General features: G+C 43.1%; 1 protein-coding gene across 14 annotated transcripts in view; it reads left to right on the forward strand.

Annotated features, from left to right (window-relative positions):
• LOC140195219 (calcium/calmodulin-dependent protein kinase type II delta chain) overlaps positions 1–19,290 on the forward strand; it is a 580,639-nt gene that overhangs the window by 259,861 nt on the left and 301,488 nt on the right. For all 14 annotated transcript variants that reach the window (XM_072253184.1, XM_072253187.1, XM_072253189.1 and 11 more), the window contains exon 4: positions 2,198–2,252. In XM_072253184.1, the coding sequence (XP_072109285.1) occupies positions 2,198–2,252 (55 nt within the window). The remainder of the gene's footprint in view (positions 1–2,197; positions 2,253–19,290) is intronic.

Here is a 19,290-nt window from a genome sequence, read left to right on the forward strand (position 1 = left end):
AAAATCTTAAACTTATAAAAAACCTTCATCGCACAGTAGTAGAAGGTTTATTTTGAAGAAAAACACCAGAGAGAAAAAAAATTGGTGCTGGAAGCACCCGACACAGATTAAGAGAGGGTATCTGTATCAGATGGGAAATTATCATCCAAAAAGCTCCGAGCGGCAGTTGTAGAGTGGAAAACACGACGATTTCCATCGGGAAGAGAGATTCTGAGTCGTGCAGGATACAGTAGTGCCGGTTTGAGATTTTTTTGATAGCATTCCGACATTAAAGGTTTAAAAGTCAGTCATTCCTTCATCACTTCAGGACTGTAGTCTTGAACTATTCTGAAGGAATGCTGGTGATACTTGATCATCCCTTGTCGACGAGCGATCTGGAGAAGTTGTTCTTTAACATTAACATAATGGAAACGAGGGATAACTGGTCTGGGTTTGGAAACAGCCGCTGCCGACTTTACCCACTGTATACGATGGGCGCGATCGAGTAATGGAGGATCGTTGGGAAAAACTGAACCGAACGAATCCTTTAAAAGTTGAGCAAAGAATATTACAGGATCTCCAACCTCAACATCCTCGGGTAGGCCAATTAAACGTAAATTTTGTCTTCTCGATCGATTCTCAAGATCAATAACTTTGGATTTAAGTTGTTGGAGCTGTTTAGTAGTCGAAGCTAGATTCTTCTCTAAGATCTCAACTTTTGTATCCGTCTTCTGAGATTTAGTATCCAGCTCAGAAATTTTTGCATCGTGTTTTTGAACATCAGCATTCAGGAATTTCAAAGATTCCGTGATTGATTTTAAATCTTCATTAAGGCTTTGACGATGTTGTTCAAATTGAGCAGTTAAACTTTCAGATAATTTTATCCGATGCTGGCTCAAACATTTCCTCCAAACACTTCACCATAACTTCGTAAGTTAATTCCGTTGGTTTAGAGTCACCTTTCTTCTTTCCTCCGTTCCCATCAGCGTCTTTCCCATCTTTGGTTTTAGATCTCGTACTCATTTCTTTAGGCTCAAAGGTTGCGATTGACAAAAGGAAGTCAATTAATTGATAATTCAGAGAGATAAAGTAAGTCTTCTGGTGTACTTAAAGTTGATTAGATCAAGGAGATCATAGGTTAAAAAGGATAACGGGAATGGAGCGAAGCCAGAGAGACGACCTCACTCCATGAGCGCTCCCTGCAGAATCCCAACTCAGTCTAACACACCATCATCAGTGTGCTCAATGCTGTCTTCCCGATTCCAGTAAGTGATACTACACTGTACATACATTATTTCTACTGTATATCAGCTGTGTATTTTTACGTGTTATTTGGTATGATTTGGCAGCTTCATAGCTGAAAGGTTACTGGAGAGAATGTTTTTGCCAACAGCGCTTGCGTAAGATTTTCTGCCGAGAGTGCTTGCGTGAGATTTTCGCCACGGAGAACAGTTCAGTAATGGTTGTGGAAAAGTATTTCTACTTTATGTAGGCTGTGTATTTATCATATCATTCCTGCTTTTACTATATGTTACTGTTATTTTAGGTTTTATGTGTTATTTGGCATGATTTGGTAGGTTATTTTTGGGTCTGTGAATGCTCACAAATTTTTCCCATATAAATAAATGGTAATTGCTTCTTCGCTTTGCAACATCCCGGCTTATGAATCGTTTCATAGGAACGCTCTACCTTCGGATGGCGGGGGAAACCTGTATACTTAGGGCAATAGAATAAAGAGCCAGTTAATCTTCATCATGGGTGATGTCTGTGTAGAGTTTGCATGTTCTCCCTGTGTCTGTCCGTTTCCTCCTACGACATAGGCAGATCGGTAGGTTAGTTTACCTCTATAAATTATTCCCCATATGGTTGAAATTCCGGAAGTTGATAAGGATGTGGGGACAATAAACAAATTAGGATTGCAGTTAGAAAATGGAAATGGGAGTTCATAGTTGGCCTGGACTCAGTGCACCAAAGACCCATTTTCCTGCTGTTATCTCTGTTACCCGAGTTATGCATACAGTAACTGCGTACATTTATATGGAAAAGATATACTGTAACTTAGTTGACAGAGATGTTTGTTTGTATTTTACTTGAGGTTTTCATAATTGTATCAATAACTAAAATTGTTTTGCAGTATTTTGAAATAGAATAATCGATTATCTACCATAGTGTCAAATGTAAGCAAGTATATAATTAAGGCTTTTTTTCTCTTTTTCAGTTCGGCTCCATGACAGCATATCAGAAGAAGGGTACCATTATCTAGTGTTTGATCTGTAAGTACTTTTCCTCATTCAACAATTATTCCTCCTTCAGTATTTATAGCCGAGTGAAATAAGTTTACTACATTACATGCTCACAAAGTGAGCTGCAAAGATTTTTGAAGTTGTTTGCCTTGTTTTATAATTAGAGGTCAATAAATCTAACTTGTAAGAAATCATCATAAAATTGGACAATCAGAAGCATTCCGATATCTTGTCAGCTTAGATAGAAGGAAAAACTAGGGAGTGACTTTGCTCTTTATCAAAGCTTTTCTCAGTTTTCTGTCTCAACTGTGTGACCTGATTAGGTAGCACAATGACTTGGCACCAGACAGCTTCAATAATGTTCAGGATTCTGTCAGCAAGTTCAACCTAATAGAGCTGATGAAAGTTCAACCTAATAGATCTGATACAAGTTCAGCCTTATAGAGCTTATGCAAGTGCAGCCTTACAGAGCTGATGTAGGTAAATGCTGGGCGACTGGATTTCTGAGCTGCCAGCACGTGGCTGGATCTCACTGAACAAAATTACAGCAAAGGTGACTGGTGTGAATTGACGGTTGCTTTCTAGTCAGAGAACTGAATGCAGCAGTAAATGAGTTATTTTCAAGTTGAGAGGTTATAACGAAGAGGGTTTGACGCATATTAGTCTGGAACCCCAATTACACCTCCTGTACCTAATAAAGTGGCCACTAAGTGGATTTCTATATGTGTGTGATCTTATGCTGCTGTCTCCCATCCACTTCAAGGTTTGATGTGTTGTGCGTTCAAAGATGCTTTTCCTGTACATGATTGGATGATTAGCTATTTGTATTAACAAGCAGGTATATAGTTGTACCTAATAATGTATCCACTGAGTGTATGTCCCGTGATTTAGATGAGGAATATAATATATCTAAGTTAGTTGATGATACACTGGGCTGAAAAATGCCAGATGGAATCTAATGTAGTCAACTGTGAGGTGTTGCACTTTGGGAGGACCAACAAGGGTCGGTCTTACACGGACAGTGGTAAGGCACTGAGGAGTGTGGTAGAATAAAGGGATATGGGAATACAGGTCCATAATTCTTTGAAAGTGGCATCAGAGTAGATAGGGTCATAAAGAATGTTTTTGGTGCATTGGCCTTCATAAATCAATGTATTGAATACAGGAGTTGGGATGTTATGTTTAAATTGTTTTAGATGTTGGTGAGGCCTAATTTGGAGTATTATGTTCAGTTTTGTCACCTACCTACAGGAAAGGTGTAAGTAAAATTGAAAGAATGCACAGAAAATTTACAAGAATATTGCTGGAACTTGAGGACCTGAGCTCTAGAGGGAAGTTCAATAGGTTAATATTTTATTCCTTAGAACATAGAAGATAGAGGGGAGATTTGATAGCGGTATACAAAATTATAAGGGGTATAGAGAGAGGACATGATACCAGGCTACAAATAGAGGTCATGGATTAAGGGTAAAAAGTGAAATGTTTAAGGGTGAGAGTATTGAATGAGCTGCCAGCACAAGTGTTGGATGTGGGGTCAATTTCAACATTTAAGAGAAGTTTGGATAGGTTCATGGATGGGGGAGGTATAGAGGGGCAGGTTGATGGGACTAGGCAGATTAATGGTTTGGCACAGGCTAGATGGGCCAAAGGATCTGTTTGTGCTGTGGGGTTCTATAACTTTAAGACTATGCTATCTTACCGAAGTGTGCATATAGTAGAGGCACAAAAATACATTGACAAGTTAATGTGCACATTTAATTATCACTTTGAAAAGATAGTCTTTATAAGTTATTTGTTGAAGTGTTTATTTCAACGAAAATTTTAAAAAGCAACGAATGGGAGGAGGGGTAATTTGAATGAATTACACAAACTCAGTTACCGAATTACACAGTCAGAACAACCCCAAATGTAACTTGGGAGCTACTGATAAAGAAAGAAAGATTTGAGCATTTCCACTAGTAAAGAACATTTTGTCAATTTAGGGCAGCGCAGGTTTATAGAGTCATTGAAATACCTTTCTTTTAAGATTCAAGAATTTTCAAGATTATAAGAACTTAAGAAAGAGGAGCAGGAGTAGGCCATCTCATCTGGCCTGTCGATCCTGCTCCGCCATTCAATAAGATCATGGCTGATTTGGCCATGGACTCAACTCCACCTACCTGCCTTTTCCCCATAACCCTTAATTCCCCTACTATGCAAATATCTGTCCAACCTTTATATGTTTCCATAAGATCTCCTCTCATTCTTCTGAATCCCAGCGAGTACAGTTCCAGGTGACACAACCTCTCCTCATAGCCTAACCCCCTCATCTCTGGAATCAACCTGCTGAACCTCCAAAGCCAATGTATCCTTCTTCAAGTAAGGAGACCCAAACTGCACACAGTACTCCAGATGTGGCCTCACCAGTACCCTGTACAATTGCAGCATAACCTCCTTGCTCTTAAATTCAATCCCTCTAGCAATGAAGGCCAACATACCATTTGTCTTCTTGATAGCCTGCTGCACTTGCAAACCAACCTTTTGTGATTCATGCACAAGCACTCCCAAGTCCCTCTGCACAGCAGCGTGCTGCAATTTTTTACCATTGAAATGAGAATCTTCTCGTTCATTTTATCTTCCAAAGTGGATGACCTTGCATTTACCAGCAGTGTACTCCATCTTCCAGACCCTTGCCTACTACTTAACCTATCTATATCTCCCTGCAGACCTCCATACTTTCTGCACAATTTGCTTTTCCACTCAATTTAATATCATCAGCAAACTTTGATACACTACACTCGGACCCTTCTTCCAGATTGTTAATGTATATCGTGAACATTTGCGGGCCCAGCACTGACCCCTGAGGCACACCACTCACCACTGATTGCCAATCGCTATAAAACCCATGTATCCCACTCTCTGCATTCTATTAGTTAACCAATGCTCTATCCATGCTAATACATCACCCCAGCTCTATGCATCCTTATCTTATGGAGAAATCTTTTATGTGGCACCTTATCAAACGCCTTCTAGAAATCCAAATAAATAATACCTATCTGTTCCCCTCTATCCACTGCGCTCATTATATCCTGAAAGAACTCCAGTAAGTTTGACAGACAGGACCTGCCTTTGCTGAATCCATGCTGTGTCTGCCTGATGGATCCATTTCTTTCCAGATGCCTCCTTCTTTAATGATAGCTTCAAGCATTTTTCCCAACTACAGAGTAAACTAACTGGCCTATAGTTACCTGCCTTTTGCTTACATCATTTTTTTAACAGAGTCATGACATTTGCCATCTTCCAATTCACCAGGACCTGCCCAGAGCCCAGAGAATTTTGGTAAATTATCACCAAAACCTGTACCATAACTTCTGTCATTTCTTTCATTACCCTGGGATGCATTCCATCAGGACCAGGGACTTAACTATCTTCAGGCCCACAGGTTTGCTCAGAACTACCTCTTTAGTGATAGTTATTGTATCGAGGTCCTCACCTCCCATCTCATCCATAACATCTCTCTTTGGCATGTTAGATGTGTCCTCCACCATGAAGACTGACACAAAATAGTCATTAAAAGCTTTGACCATTTCCTCATTACCCAATATCCCTTCCCCCTTCTCATCCTCCAAGGGACCTACATTCACTTTAGTCACCTTTTTCCACTTTATGTAATTATAAAAACTTACACTATCTGCATTTATATATTGTGCTGGTTTATTTTCATAATTTAGCTTCTGTTTCTTTATTGATTGTTTAGTGGTATTTCGTTGATGTTCAAAGTTTTCCCAATCTTTCAGTTTCCTACTACTCTTGACAACTTTGTATGCACAAGCTTTTAGTTTGATGCCTTCTTTTATTTCCTTAGTTATCCAAGGCTGGCTCTACCCACCCTTACTGTCCTTGCTTTCAACTGGAATATATTTCTGTTGAGTATATTCTAGAAAAATCTCTTTGAAAGAGTTCCTCTGTTCCTCAACTGTCCCACCTGTGTTCCCAGTCAACACTAGCCAAATCTCCCTCATCCCATTGTAGTCTCCATTGTTTAGGCATAATACACTGGTTTTAGATTGAACTATTGCAACCTCCATTTGTATGAGAAGTCCAGTCATACTGTGATCACTCTTTCCAAGAGGATCCCTAGCTGCAAGAAAACTAATTTTACCTGTCTCATTGCACAGGACCAGATCTAAGATAAGACCATAGACCATACGACCATAAGACAAAGGAGCAGAAGTCGGCCATTCAGCCCATCGAGTCTGCTCCTCCATTTTATCATGAGCTGATCCATTCTCCCATTTAGTCCCACTCCCCCGCCTTCTCACCATAACCTTTGATGCCCTGGCTACTCAGATACCTATCAATCTCTGCCTTAAATACACCCAATGACTTGGCCTCCACTGCTGCCCATGGCGACAAATTCCATAGATTCACCACCCTCTGACTAAAAAAATTTCTTCGCATTTCTCTTCTGAATGGGCGCCCTTCAATCCTTAAGTCATGCCCTTTCGTACTAGGCTCCCCCATCATGGGAAACAACTTTGCCACATCCACTCTGTCCATGCCTTTCAACATTCGAAATATTTCTATGAGGTCTCCCCTCATTCTTCTAAACTCCAAGGAATACAGTCCAAGAGCGAACAAACGTTCCTCATATGTTAACCCTCTCAATCCCGGATTCATTCTAGTGAATCTTCTCTGTACCCTCTCCAACGTCAGCACATCCTTTCTTAAATAAGGAGACCAAAACTGCCCACAGTACTCTTAAGTGAGGTCTCACCAGCGCCTTATAGAGCCCCAACATCACATCCCTGCTCCTATACTCTATTCCTCTAGAAATGAATGCCAACATTGCATTCGCCTTCTTCACTACTGACTCAACCTGGAGGTTAACTTTAAGGGTATCCTGTACGAGGTCTCCCAAGTCCCGTTGCATCTCCGAACTTTGAATTCTTTCCCCATTTAAATAATAGTCTGCCCGTTTATTTTTTCTGCCAAAGTGCATAACCATACACTTTCCAACATTGTACTTCATTTGCCACTTCTCTTCCCATTCTTCCAATCTATCCAAGTCTCTCTGCAGACTCTCCATTTCCTTAGCACTACCGGCCCCTCCACCTATCTTCGTATCGTCAGCAAACTTAGCCACAAAGCCATCTATTCCATAATCCAAATCGTTGATGTACAATGTAAAAAGAAACAGCCCGAACACGGACCCCTGTGGAACACCACTGGTAACCAGCAGCCAACCAGAATAGGGTCCCTTTATACCCACTCTCTGTTTCCTGCCAATCAGCCAACGCTCTATCCACGTATGTAACTTTCCCGTAATTCCATGGGCTCTTATCTTGTTAAGTAGCCTCATGTGTGGCACCATGTCAAAGGCCTTCTGAAAATCCAAATATATAACATCCACTGCATCTCCCTTGTCTAGCCTACTTATAATTTCCTCAAAAAATTGCAATAGGTTTGTCAGGCAGGATTTTCCTTTAAGGAATCCATGCTGAGTTCTGCCTATCTTTTCATATGCCTCCAGGTAACCTCATCCTTGACAATCAACTCCAACAACTTCCCAACCACCGACGTCAAGCTAACAGGTCTATAATTTCCTTTTTGCTTCCTTGCCCCCTTCTTAAATAGCGGAGTGAAATTTGCAATCTTCCAGTCCAATGGAACCATGCCAGAATCTATCGACTGTTGAAAGATCATCGCTAATGCCTCCACAATCTCCACAGCTACTTCCTTCAGGACACGCGGGTGCATTCCATTTGGTCCGGGAGATTTATCTACCTTCAGTCTATTCAGCTTCCTGAGTACTTTCTGTGTCGTAATTGTGACTACGCACCCTTCTCTTCCCTGCCACCCTTGAGTGTCCGGTATACTGCTGATGTCTTCCTCAGTGAAGACTGATGCAAAATACTCGTTATAGTTCCTCTGCCATCTCCTTATCTCCCATTACAATTTCTCCAGCATCATTTTCTATCGGTCCTATATCTACTCTCACCTGTCTATTACTCTTTATATGCTTGGAAAAGCTTTTAGTATCCTCTTTGATATTATTTGCGAGCTTCCTTTCATAGTTAATCTTTTCCCTCTTAATGACCTTCTTGGTTTCCTTTTGTAAGGTTTTAAAAACTTCCCAATCCTCTGTCTTCCCACTAGTTTTTGCTTCCTTGTATGCCCTCTCCTTTGCTTTAACTTTGGCTTTGACTTCTCTTGTCAACCACGGTTGCATCCTTTATCCACTCGAAAATTTCTTCTTTTTTGGAATATATCTGTCTTGCACCTTCATCACTTCTCGCATAAACTCCAGCCACTGCTGCCCTGCTGTCTTTCCCGCCAGTGTCCCTTTCCAGTCAACTTTGGCCAGTTCCTCTCTCATGCCAGTTTCCTTTACTCCACTGAAATACCGACACATCAGATTTCAGCTTCTCTTTTTCAAATTTCACAGTGAACTCAATCATGTTATGATCACTGCCTCCTAAGGGTTCCTTGACCTCAATCTCTCTAATCACGTCCGGTTCATTACGCAATACCCTATCCAGTACAGCCGATCCCCTAGTGGGCTCAACAACAAGCTGTTCTAAAAAGCCATCTCGTAGACATTCTACAAATTCTCTCTCTTGAGATCGAGTGCCGACCTGATTTTCCCAATCCACTCGCATGTTAAAATTCCCCACAATTATCATAACACTGCCCTTCTGACAAGCCTTTTCTATTTCCAGTTGTAATTTGTAGTCCACATCCCTGCAGCTGTTTGGAGGCCGATAAATAACTGCCATCAGAGTTCTTTTACCCCTGCTATTTCTTAGCTCAACCCATAAAGATTCTGCACCTTCCGATCCTATATCACCTCTTTCTAATGATTTAATATCATTTCTTACCAATAAAGCCATGCCTCCCCCTCTGCCTACCTTCCTATCCTTCCGATACACCGTGTATCCTTGGACGTTCAGCTCCCAGAGACATACATCCTTTAGCCAGGTATCAGTGATGGCCACAATACCATACCTGCCAATCTGTAGCTGTACAACAAGATCATCCACCTTATTCCTTATGCTGCGTGCATTTAAGTATAACACCTTAAGACCAGTATTTGATATTTTTCGCTTTGATTTCACTGCAACTCATCCCAATGGCTACAAATTTGCCCCATCTCCTGTTTGTCTTTCCTGACATCTTTACTGCTCACTATCTTAGAATTATTTCTGTTTTCCCATTCCTCCACTCTATCATTCCGATTCCCATCCCCCTGCCAAATTAGATTAAACCCTCCCTAACAGCTCTATTAAACTTTCCCGCCAGGATATTGGTCCCCTTCAGGTTCAGGTGTAACCTGTCCTTTTTGAACAGGTCATGCTTCCCCCAGAAGAGATCCTAATTATCCAAGAATCTGAAGCCCTGCCCCCTACACCAGTCTCTCAGCCAGGCATTCATCTGCCTGATCCTACTATTCTTGCCCTCGCTAGCATGTGGCACAGGTAGCAATCCCGAGATTACTACCCTGGAGGTCCTGCTTCTCAGCTTCCTTCCTAACTCCTGGAAATCTCTCTTCAGGACTTCCTCTCTATGTCACTGGTACCAACATGTACCAAGACAACTGGCTGCTCACCCTCCCCCTTCAGAATATTATGGACCCGATCGGAGGCATCCCGTACCCCGGCACCTGGGAGGCAACACACCATGCGGGTATCTCTGTCAGGCTCACAGAATCTCCTGTCCGTTCCCCTAACTATGGAATCCCCTATGACTACCGCATTTCTCTTCTCCCTTCTTCTCTCCTGCACAACAGCGCCAGGCTCAGTACCAGAGACCCGGTCACCGTGGGCATCCCCCGTCAGGTCATCCCCCTCAACAGCATCCAGAACAAGATATTTGTTGCTGAGGAGGACAGCCACAGGTGTGCTCTCCACTCTCCGGGCATTTCCCTTCCCTCTCTTGACAGTGACCCAGTTTTCTGACCCCTGTAGCCTAGGGATGACTACCTCCCTGTAGCTCCTGTCTATCACCTCTTCACTTTCCCTGATAAGTCATCAAGCTGCAGCTCCAGATCCCTAACACGGTCTCTGAAGAGCTGCATCCCGGTGCACCTGGCGCAGATGTGGCCATCAGGGAGGCTGGAGGTCTCCCAGGATTCCCACATCTGACACCCTGAACAAAGTACTAACCCTGCAGGCATGCTATCTAATTCTACAGGAATGAAACAGGAAAAACAAGTCTACTCACCCGCTTACCTCGCCAAACAAACACACTTTTTAAACCGTTAGCTCGTACAGTTAGCTGTGTGAGACCTGCTGTTCCTGTCTGTCCGGGCCAATTAGCGAAAGGGGGGCGGGGAGGAAGACAGAAAGAGTTGGTGCTTCGCTCTCGCCTCTTCCAGTTTACTGTCGAAGCCCATTGAAGCCAAAGCCCTACACTCTGCTCCAACTCACTCCGCTGCCTGCTGTATAGGGTGGTCTCCTTTTTAAACTCTCTGCGCTGTCCTGTTGACATCACGTGCCTGCCTAGTCTCGTCCTTCTTGCACTCGAAGAAGTTTTTAAAAAACTGCCTTCCTTCAGCTCCTACAACGCTCTGTAGTCCCGATCCAAAAGATAGCACGTTCCCTTGTAGGTTCAGTAATATGCTGTTCCAGAAAGCCTTCACGGATGCACTCTATGAAGTCCTCCTCAAGGCTGCCTTGACCAGCTTGATTCATCCAGTCTATCTGCAAGTTGAAGTTCCCCATGATAACTGCTGGTCCAGTCTGTCATGCCTCTGATATTTCTCTGTTTATTGCCTGTACCACTATAGTGTTATTATTCGGTGGCCAATAGACAACTCCCACCAGTGATTCTTTCTCTTTACCATTCCTAATCTCTACCCAGATGGATTCAACATTCTGCTCCTTAGATCTTATATCATCTCTCACTATCGCCCTGATCTCATCTTTAATTAAGAGCGCTGCCCAACCTCCTTACCTTCCTGATACCCTTGGATATTTAATTTCCAATCCTCTCCACCTGCAACCACGTCTCTGTAATGGCCATTAAATCATACGTCTTGGTATTGAATTGAGCCACAAGTTCACTGATCTAGTTTCAAGTACTAGGGCATTCAAGTAAAGTGCCCTTACACTCATTGTGCTTTTAAACTCTTATAATCTTTTACTCTTTTGCATTTGGCTTTTCTTCACTCCACTCTTTCTTTCCTCTTTTTTATTTTTTGTTTTTTCTTTATCTTTTCTTTTTTATTTTATCCATACTTTTCCGATCTGTTGAATCCATCCCACTACTGTTTAGTTTAAAGCCCTATCCACAGCCCTAGTTATGTTATTCACCAGGATCCAGGTCCCATCATGATTTAGGTGGAGCTCATCCCATTGGTACCACCTGCCCCAATACTGGTGCCAGTTTCCCATGAATTCAAACACAGTTCTCTTACACCAATCCTTCAGCCACACATTTAACTCTCTCATCTTCTTGACCCTATGCCAATTTGCACATGGCTCAGGTAGCAATCCAGAAATTACTACCTTTTTGGTTAAGCTTTTTCATTTGTTCTTAGCTGCTCAAATTCCCTCAGCAGAGCCTCTTTCCCCATTCTACCTATGTGGTTGTTACCCACATGGACCACGGCAACTGGATTGTTCCCCTCCCACTGCAAATTCCTCTGCAGGTCAGATAAGATGTCCGGAACTCAGGCACCAGGCAGGCAACTCTATCCTCACAACAGAGAACTCTGTCTATTCCCCTGACTGTAGTATCCCCAAGTAGCTCTACATTTCTCCTTCTTCCCCCCTCTTGAACTACAGTGACACAGTTAGGTTGCTCATCATCAAATACAGCCCCCATTCTCATCCACACAGGGAGCAAGAATCTCAGACGTGTTGGACAAGCTCAAGGGCTGAGGCTCCTCCAGCAATGTCTCTTGGATTCCACTACCCACCTCACTCGCAGTCACACCCTCTTGTCCCTGACCACAGACCGAATTTGAGGCAGCTAATCTAATGGGTGCGACCACCTCCCATTATGTAAAGATTAATGTCATTTCCAATACACTAGTGTAAAGGAAAACAGAATAAATGTTACTCTGGATCATAGTTATAGTCATACTTTATTGATCCCAGGGGGAAATTGGTTTTCATTACAGTTGCACCATAAATAATAAATAGTCATAGAACCATAAATAGTTAAATAGTAATATGTAAATTATGCCAATAAATTATGAAATAAGTCCAGGACCAGCCTATCGGCACAGGGTGTCTGACCCTCCAAGGGAGGAATTGTAAAGTTTGATGGCCACAGGCAGGAATGACATCCTATGATGCTCTGTGTTGCATCTCGGTGGAATGAGTCTCTGGCTGAATGTACTCCTGTGCCCACTCAGTACATTATGTAGTGGATGGGAGACATTGACCAAGGTGGCATGCAACTTAGACAGCATCCTCTTTTCAGACACCACCGTGAGAGAGTCCAGTTCCATCCCCACAACATCACTGGCTTTACGAATAAGTTTGTTGATTCTGTTGGTGTCTGCTACCCTCAGCCTGCTGCCCCAGCACACAACAGCAAACGTGATAGCACTGGCCACCACAGACTCGTAGAACATCCTCAGCATCGTCCGGCAGATATTAAAGGACCTCAGTCTCCTCAGGAAGTAGAGATGGCTCTGACCCTTCTTGTAGACAGCCTCAGTGTTCTTTGACCAGTCCAGTTTATTGTCAATTCGTATCCCCAGGTATTTGTAATCCTCCACCATGTCCACACTGACCCCCTGGATGGAAACAGGGGTCACCGGTATCTTAGCTCTCCTCAGGTCTACCACCAGCTCCTTAGTCTTTTTCACATTAAGCTGCAGATAATTCTGCTCACACCATGTGACAAAGTTTCCTACAGTAGCCCTGTACTCAACCTCATCTCCCTTGCTGATGCATCCAACTATGGCACAGTCATCTGAAAACTTCTGAAGATGACAAGACTCTGTGCAGTAGTTGAAGTCCGAGGTGTAAATGATGAAGAGAAAGGGAGACAAGACAGTCCCCTGTGGAGCCCCAGTTCTGCTGATCACTCTGTCGGACACACAGTGTTGCAAGCACTGCAGCACAACAAAAAACACAATAAAATGAAGAACACAGTGATAAAAAATACAATAAATATGAATAATCATAAAAAATATATAAATAAAGATAGTTTAAATACATAGATTGGATTATGTCCGTAAAGTGACACGAGGCACAGGACTGCCTGTTCATAAGGTGAATGAGAGGAAATGATAAAGTAGGTGTGGTGGGTGGAGATAGAACATGGGAGCAAAATTAGGCCATTCAGCCCATCGAGTCTGCTCCGACAGTCCACCATGGCTGATCCCAGATCCCAATCAACCCCATACACCTGCCTTCTTGCCATATCCTTTGATGCCCTGATCGATCAGAAAACTATCAATGTCCTCGTTAAATATACCCACAGACTTGGCCTTCCACAGATTCACGACTCTCTGGCTAAAACTGCTCCTCCTTACCTCTGTCTAAAAGGTCACCCACTCAATTTTGAAGCTGTGCCCATTAGTTCTGGATGTCCCCATCCTCACCACATCCAACCTATCTCGTCCTTTCAACATTTGGTAGGTTGCAATGAGATCCCCACGCACTCTTCTAAATACCAGTGAGTACAGGCCCAAAGCTGCCAGACACTCCTCATATGCTAACTCCTTTATTCCCAGAATTATCCTTGGGAAAATCCTCTGGACTCTCCAATGACAACACACCCATTCTGAGATAATGGGCCCAAAACTGTTGACAATACTCCAAGTGCGGCTCGTCTAATGTCTTATAAAGCCTCAGCATTATCTCCTTGCTTTTATATTCTATTCCCCTTGAAATATATGCCAAATTGCATTTCATGAGGAAATCTGCAGATGCTGGAAATTCAAGCAACATACACAAAATGCTGGTGGAATGCAGCAGGCCAGGCAGCATCCATAGGAAGAAGCACAGTCGACGTTTCAGGCCACGAACCTTTGTCAGGGCTGATTTGCCTTCTTTACTACAGCCTCTACCTGTAAATTAACCTTCTGGGACATTTGCAATCTTCCAGTCCTCAGGGACCATGCCAGAATCAAATGATTCTTGAAAGATCATGACCAGTACACCAGCAATTTCTTCAGCACCTCGCTCAGCACTCTGGGATGTAGTCCATCTGGTCCAGGTGATTTATCCAGCTTAAGACCTTTGAATTTTCCTAGCACTTAATCCTTTGTATTAGCAATGGCACTCACTCCTGCTCCCTGATACTCACGAACCTCTGGCACACTGCTAGTGTCTTGAACAGAGAAGACTGATGCAAGGTACTCGTTAAGTTCATCTGCCACCATTACTACCTCCAGTGGTCTAATTTTCCAGTGGTCTAATGTCAACTCTCACCTCCTATTATTCTTTATATAACTGAAAAAGCTTTTAGTCCCTTGCTTTAAATTATCTGCTAGTTTGCCCTCATATCTCATCTTTTCCCTTCTTATAGCTTTTTTAGTTTCCTCTTATTGGATTTTAAAAGCTTCCCAATCATCCAACTTCCCACTCACTTTTGCTATCTTAGTTTTGCCCTTTTTTTGCCTTTCCTTATTTTTTAATGCAGTGCTCAACTTCTCTTGTCAGCCATGGTTGCCTAGCTCTGCCGTTTGAGAACAACTTCTTCTGTGGGATTTATCTATGCTGCATCTTGTGCACTATTTCTGCAAAGTTCAGCCATCTTTGCTCTGCCATCATCCCCACCAGTATCCTCCTGCAATTCACCTGGGCAAGCTCCTCTCTCATGCCTCTGTAATTCCCTTTATTGCATTGTGATACTGATACCTGTGATTCATGCTTCTCCCTCTCAAATTTGCAGTATGAATTCAATCATACTTCCTTTACATTTAGCTCCCTGATAAGATCTGAGTTGTTATACAACACCCAATCTAAGATAGCCTTTTCTCTAGTTGGCTCAAGCACAAGCTGCTCTAAAAAGCCATCTTGTAGGCATTCAACAAATTCCCTGTCTTGTGATCCGACACCAACAGGATTTTCCCAAACCTCTTGAATATTTAAGCCCCCAGTACAATTGTGACTTTACTCTTATTACATGCCCAGTTCCCTTTGCAATCTTAACTACACATCTTGGCAACTATTTGGAGGCCAATATACGATGTCCAGAATGTTTTTTTTTACCCTTCAGTTTCTTAACTCCATCTACAAAGATTCAACATCCTCTGACCCTATTTCACCTCTTTCTAAAAATATAATTCCATCTCTTACTAACAATAGGCCGGCTGGTGGCGTAGTGGCATCAGCGCCAGACTTCGGAGCGAAGGCTCCCGAGTTCGAATCCAACCCTGGCCACTTTCCAATCCGTGCTGGGTTGAGCGTCGAGCTTGCAACTCAACCTCGTAAAAAAGAAATTGCCTGCTACAGAAATATCAACAGCAAAAAGTTGATGCCCTCTGGTGAGTTTAAAAAGCAACTTCCTTTCCTTTTTCTTACTAACAAAGCCACACCACTACCTATGGTGCCTGTCCTTTCAATACAAAGTAATCCTTTAATGTTAAGCTCCCAACTATGGCTTTTTATCAGCCACGACTCAGTGATGCCCACAATGTCATACCGACCAATTTCTAATAGCCCCACAGGTTCATCCTCTCCATTCTGAATGCTGCACACGTTTCAATACAGCACCTTCAGTCCTGCATTCTTCACCCTTTTGAATTTTGCCTCTGTGGTACAATTGAACTCTTTGCTTTGTCTGCATTTGTACGCAATTATTGGCTTGTCCTTCCTTACAGTCATGTTACACCCATCATCTACTTGTAAACCTGCTGGCTCATCCTCATCTCCATCATAGTGGTTCCCATCCCCCATCATATTAGTTCAAACCACTCCCAACAGCTCCAGTAAATCTGCCTGCAAGGATAGTAATCCCTTCTGGATTCATGTGCTACCTGTCCCTTTTGTATGGCTCACACCTGCCCCAGAAGAGGTCCCAATGATCCAGTAATCTGAATCCCTGCTCCTGCTCCAATTCTTCAGCCATGTGTTTATCTGCCACCTCATTCTATTCCTATCCTCACTGTCATGTGGCACAAGCAGCAATCTCGAGATTACTACCCTCGAGATCCTGCTTCTTGGCTTCCTTCCTAACTCGCTCTATTCTTTTTCAGAACATTCTCCCTTTTTCTACTGATGTCATTGGTACCGATATGTACCACAGCTTCCTGCTGCTCACCCTCCCTTTTCAGGATATTGTGGACACGTTTAGAAACATCGCGGACCCTGGCATCTGGGAGGCAAACTACCATCTGTGTTTCTTTTTCACATCCACAGAAATGTCTATCTGGCCCCTAACTATGAAGTCCCCTATTACTGCCACCATCCTCTTGGTTCCCTACCGTTCTGAGCCACAGGGCCAGACTCAGTGCCAGAGGCACGGCCACTGTTGCTTCCCCCAGGTAGATCTCCCACCCCTTCCCTTTCCAACAGTGCTCAAACTGGAGTACTTATTGTTAAGGAGGACTTCCACAGGGGTGTTCTCCACTGTCTGACATTGTTCCCTCTCCTGACAGTCATCCATTTATCTGTCTCCTGTACCCCTGGGGTAACTACCTTCCTGTGGCTCCTGTCTATCACGGCTTCACTTTCCCTGACAAGCTGAAGGTCATTGAGCTGCAGCTCCAATTCCCTAACACAGTCTCTAAGGAGTTGCATCTCGATGCACCTTGTGCAGATGTGGTCATCGGGGAGACTGGTAGTCTTCCGAAAATCCCATATCTGACACCCAGATCAGAACACAAGCCTTGTAGTCATACCCCCATTCTCTCAAGAATGAAATAGGAAATAAGAAATAAGGAATGAACTTCCCTACTTACCTTTCCTCCGCCTCTTCTCACCGAAGCCTTGTTGAGCCAAAGCCTTACCATTCGGACTCAGAGCACTCAGACAATGGCTGCTCCAGTAGATGTTATCCCTCTTTTATGGAACTACTATGACTCAGGCCTAGGGCGCTGGTGTCGGGCATGATGACGGACTCTCCACTTCTCCCTCTCCCTCATCAGTGTGTTCAGTTCATCTACATTAGCCGCACCGCTGTCTTCTAGGAGCGTGTTGACCATAGTCTTGGGAGGGCGCCCAGGGTTCATCCTCCCATGCTTGGGCTCCCCTATTATGACTAGGCTGGCAGGTAGCTCGGGGTGGCATAGACAGTGCTCTGCTAGTTGCAGTCTTCTCGCCTCGATTTTAGTGGTGAGCATCGGTAGGTCGTCATAGAGCTCAACGTTCATCATGTGCTGTTGCCAACACACATCAAGAGCCATCTGGAGCATTTGTGTATAGCAACCATCTAGAGATTTTCGCATAGTCTTGGTGAGTGTCCATGTCACACATCTGTACGAGAGAATGGACTCTATGACTGCTATGAAGATCTCCGTTCCTCATCTTTTATGGAAACTGGGTTTTTAAAGCTCTTCGCCAGACTTGTGCAGGAACGGATCTACTGAGTTGGCACAGTACTCCAGTCAAACAGTGTTGTTCAGCTTACTGTTTGGGGAAATTAACTTAAATGTTGCAACTTTGGACAAATTTTCATGTAGCAAGTGTTCACAGAGGACAATGAGGTAATGACCAGTTGACCAATTGCAAGTGCCACTCCACTCTTCAAGAAGGGAGGGAGGCAGAAGAAAGGAAACCATAGGCCAGTTTGACTGACTTCAATGTCAAGAAGTTGGAGTCGTTTATTAAGGATGAGGTCTTCAGGGTACTTGGAAGCACATGATAAAGTCAGCATGGTTTCCTCAAGGGAAAATGTTGTTTGATAAACCTGTTGGAATTCTTTGAAGAAATAGACGAAGAATCAGGTGATGTTGTGTACTTGTATTTTCAGGCCTTTAACAAAGTGCCACACATGAGGCTGCTTAACAAGCTGCAAGCCTGTGGTATTACAGGAAAGATTCCAGCATGAATAAAGCAGTGGCTGATTGGCAGTAGGAAAACAGTGGGAATAAAGGAGCCTTTTTTGGTTGGCTGCCAGCCACAGGCGTCGGTGTAGGGACCAATTCTTTTTACATTCTATGTCAATGATTTCGATGATGGAATTGATTGCTTTGTTACAAAGTTTGCAGACGATATGAAGATAGGTGGAGGAGCAGGTAGTTTTGAGGAAGTAGAGAGTCTACAGAAGGACTTAGACAGATTAAGAGAATGGGCAGAGAAATGGCAGATGGAATTCAGTGTCAGGGAGTGTATGGTCATGCATCTTGATAGAAGAAATGAAAGGCTTGTCTATTTTCTAAATGGAGAGAAAATACAAAAAGTGAGGTGTGAAAGGACTTGGGAATCCTTGTGCAGGATTCCCTAAAGGTTAATTTGCAGGTTGAGTCTGTGGTGAGGTAGGTAAATGCAATGTTAGCATTCATTTCAAGAGGACTAGAATAGAAAAGCAAAGATGTAATGTTGAAACTTCATAAAGCACTGGCGAGGCCTCACTTGGAGTATTCTGAGCAGGTTTGGGCCCTTATCTGAGAAAGAATGTGCTGAAACTGGAGAGGGTTCATAGGAGGTTCATGAAAAAAATTCCAGTATTTAATGGCTTGTCATATGAAGTGTTTAATGGCTCTGGACATGTACTCATTGGAATTCAGAAGAATAAGGAGTGACCTCATTGAAACCTATCCAATGGTGAAAGGCTTTGATAGGGTGATTGTGGAGAGGATGTTTTCTATGCTGTGAGACTCCAAGACCAGAGGACACAGCCTCAGAATAGAGGGCATCATTTTAGAATGGAGAGGAGAGCAAGTTAGTTAGCCAGAGAGTGATAAATCTGTGGAATTCTTTGCCATAGGCAGCTATGGAGGTGAAGTCTTTTATGTGTTTTTAACGCAAAGGTTGATAGATTCTTGATTGGTCAGGGCATCAAGTGAGATGGGGAGAAGGCAGGAAATTGGATCAGCCATGATGAAATGGCAGAGCAGAATCGAAGGCCTAAATGTCCTAATTCTGTTCCTATATATCTTACGATTTTTTTTGTGAATGCTGGATGAGGTCACAAACACAAGGAATTCTGCAGATGCTGGAATTCTAAAGCAACACACACA

The sequence above is a fragment of the Mobula birostris genome, chromosome 3, assembly GCF_030028105.1.
Source record: "Mobula birostris isolate sMobBir1 chromosome 3, sMobBir1.hap1, whole genome shotgun sequence".
NCBI lineage: Eukaryota > Metazoa > Chordata > Chondrichthyes > Myliobatiformes > Myliobatidae > Mobula > Mobula birostris.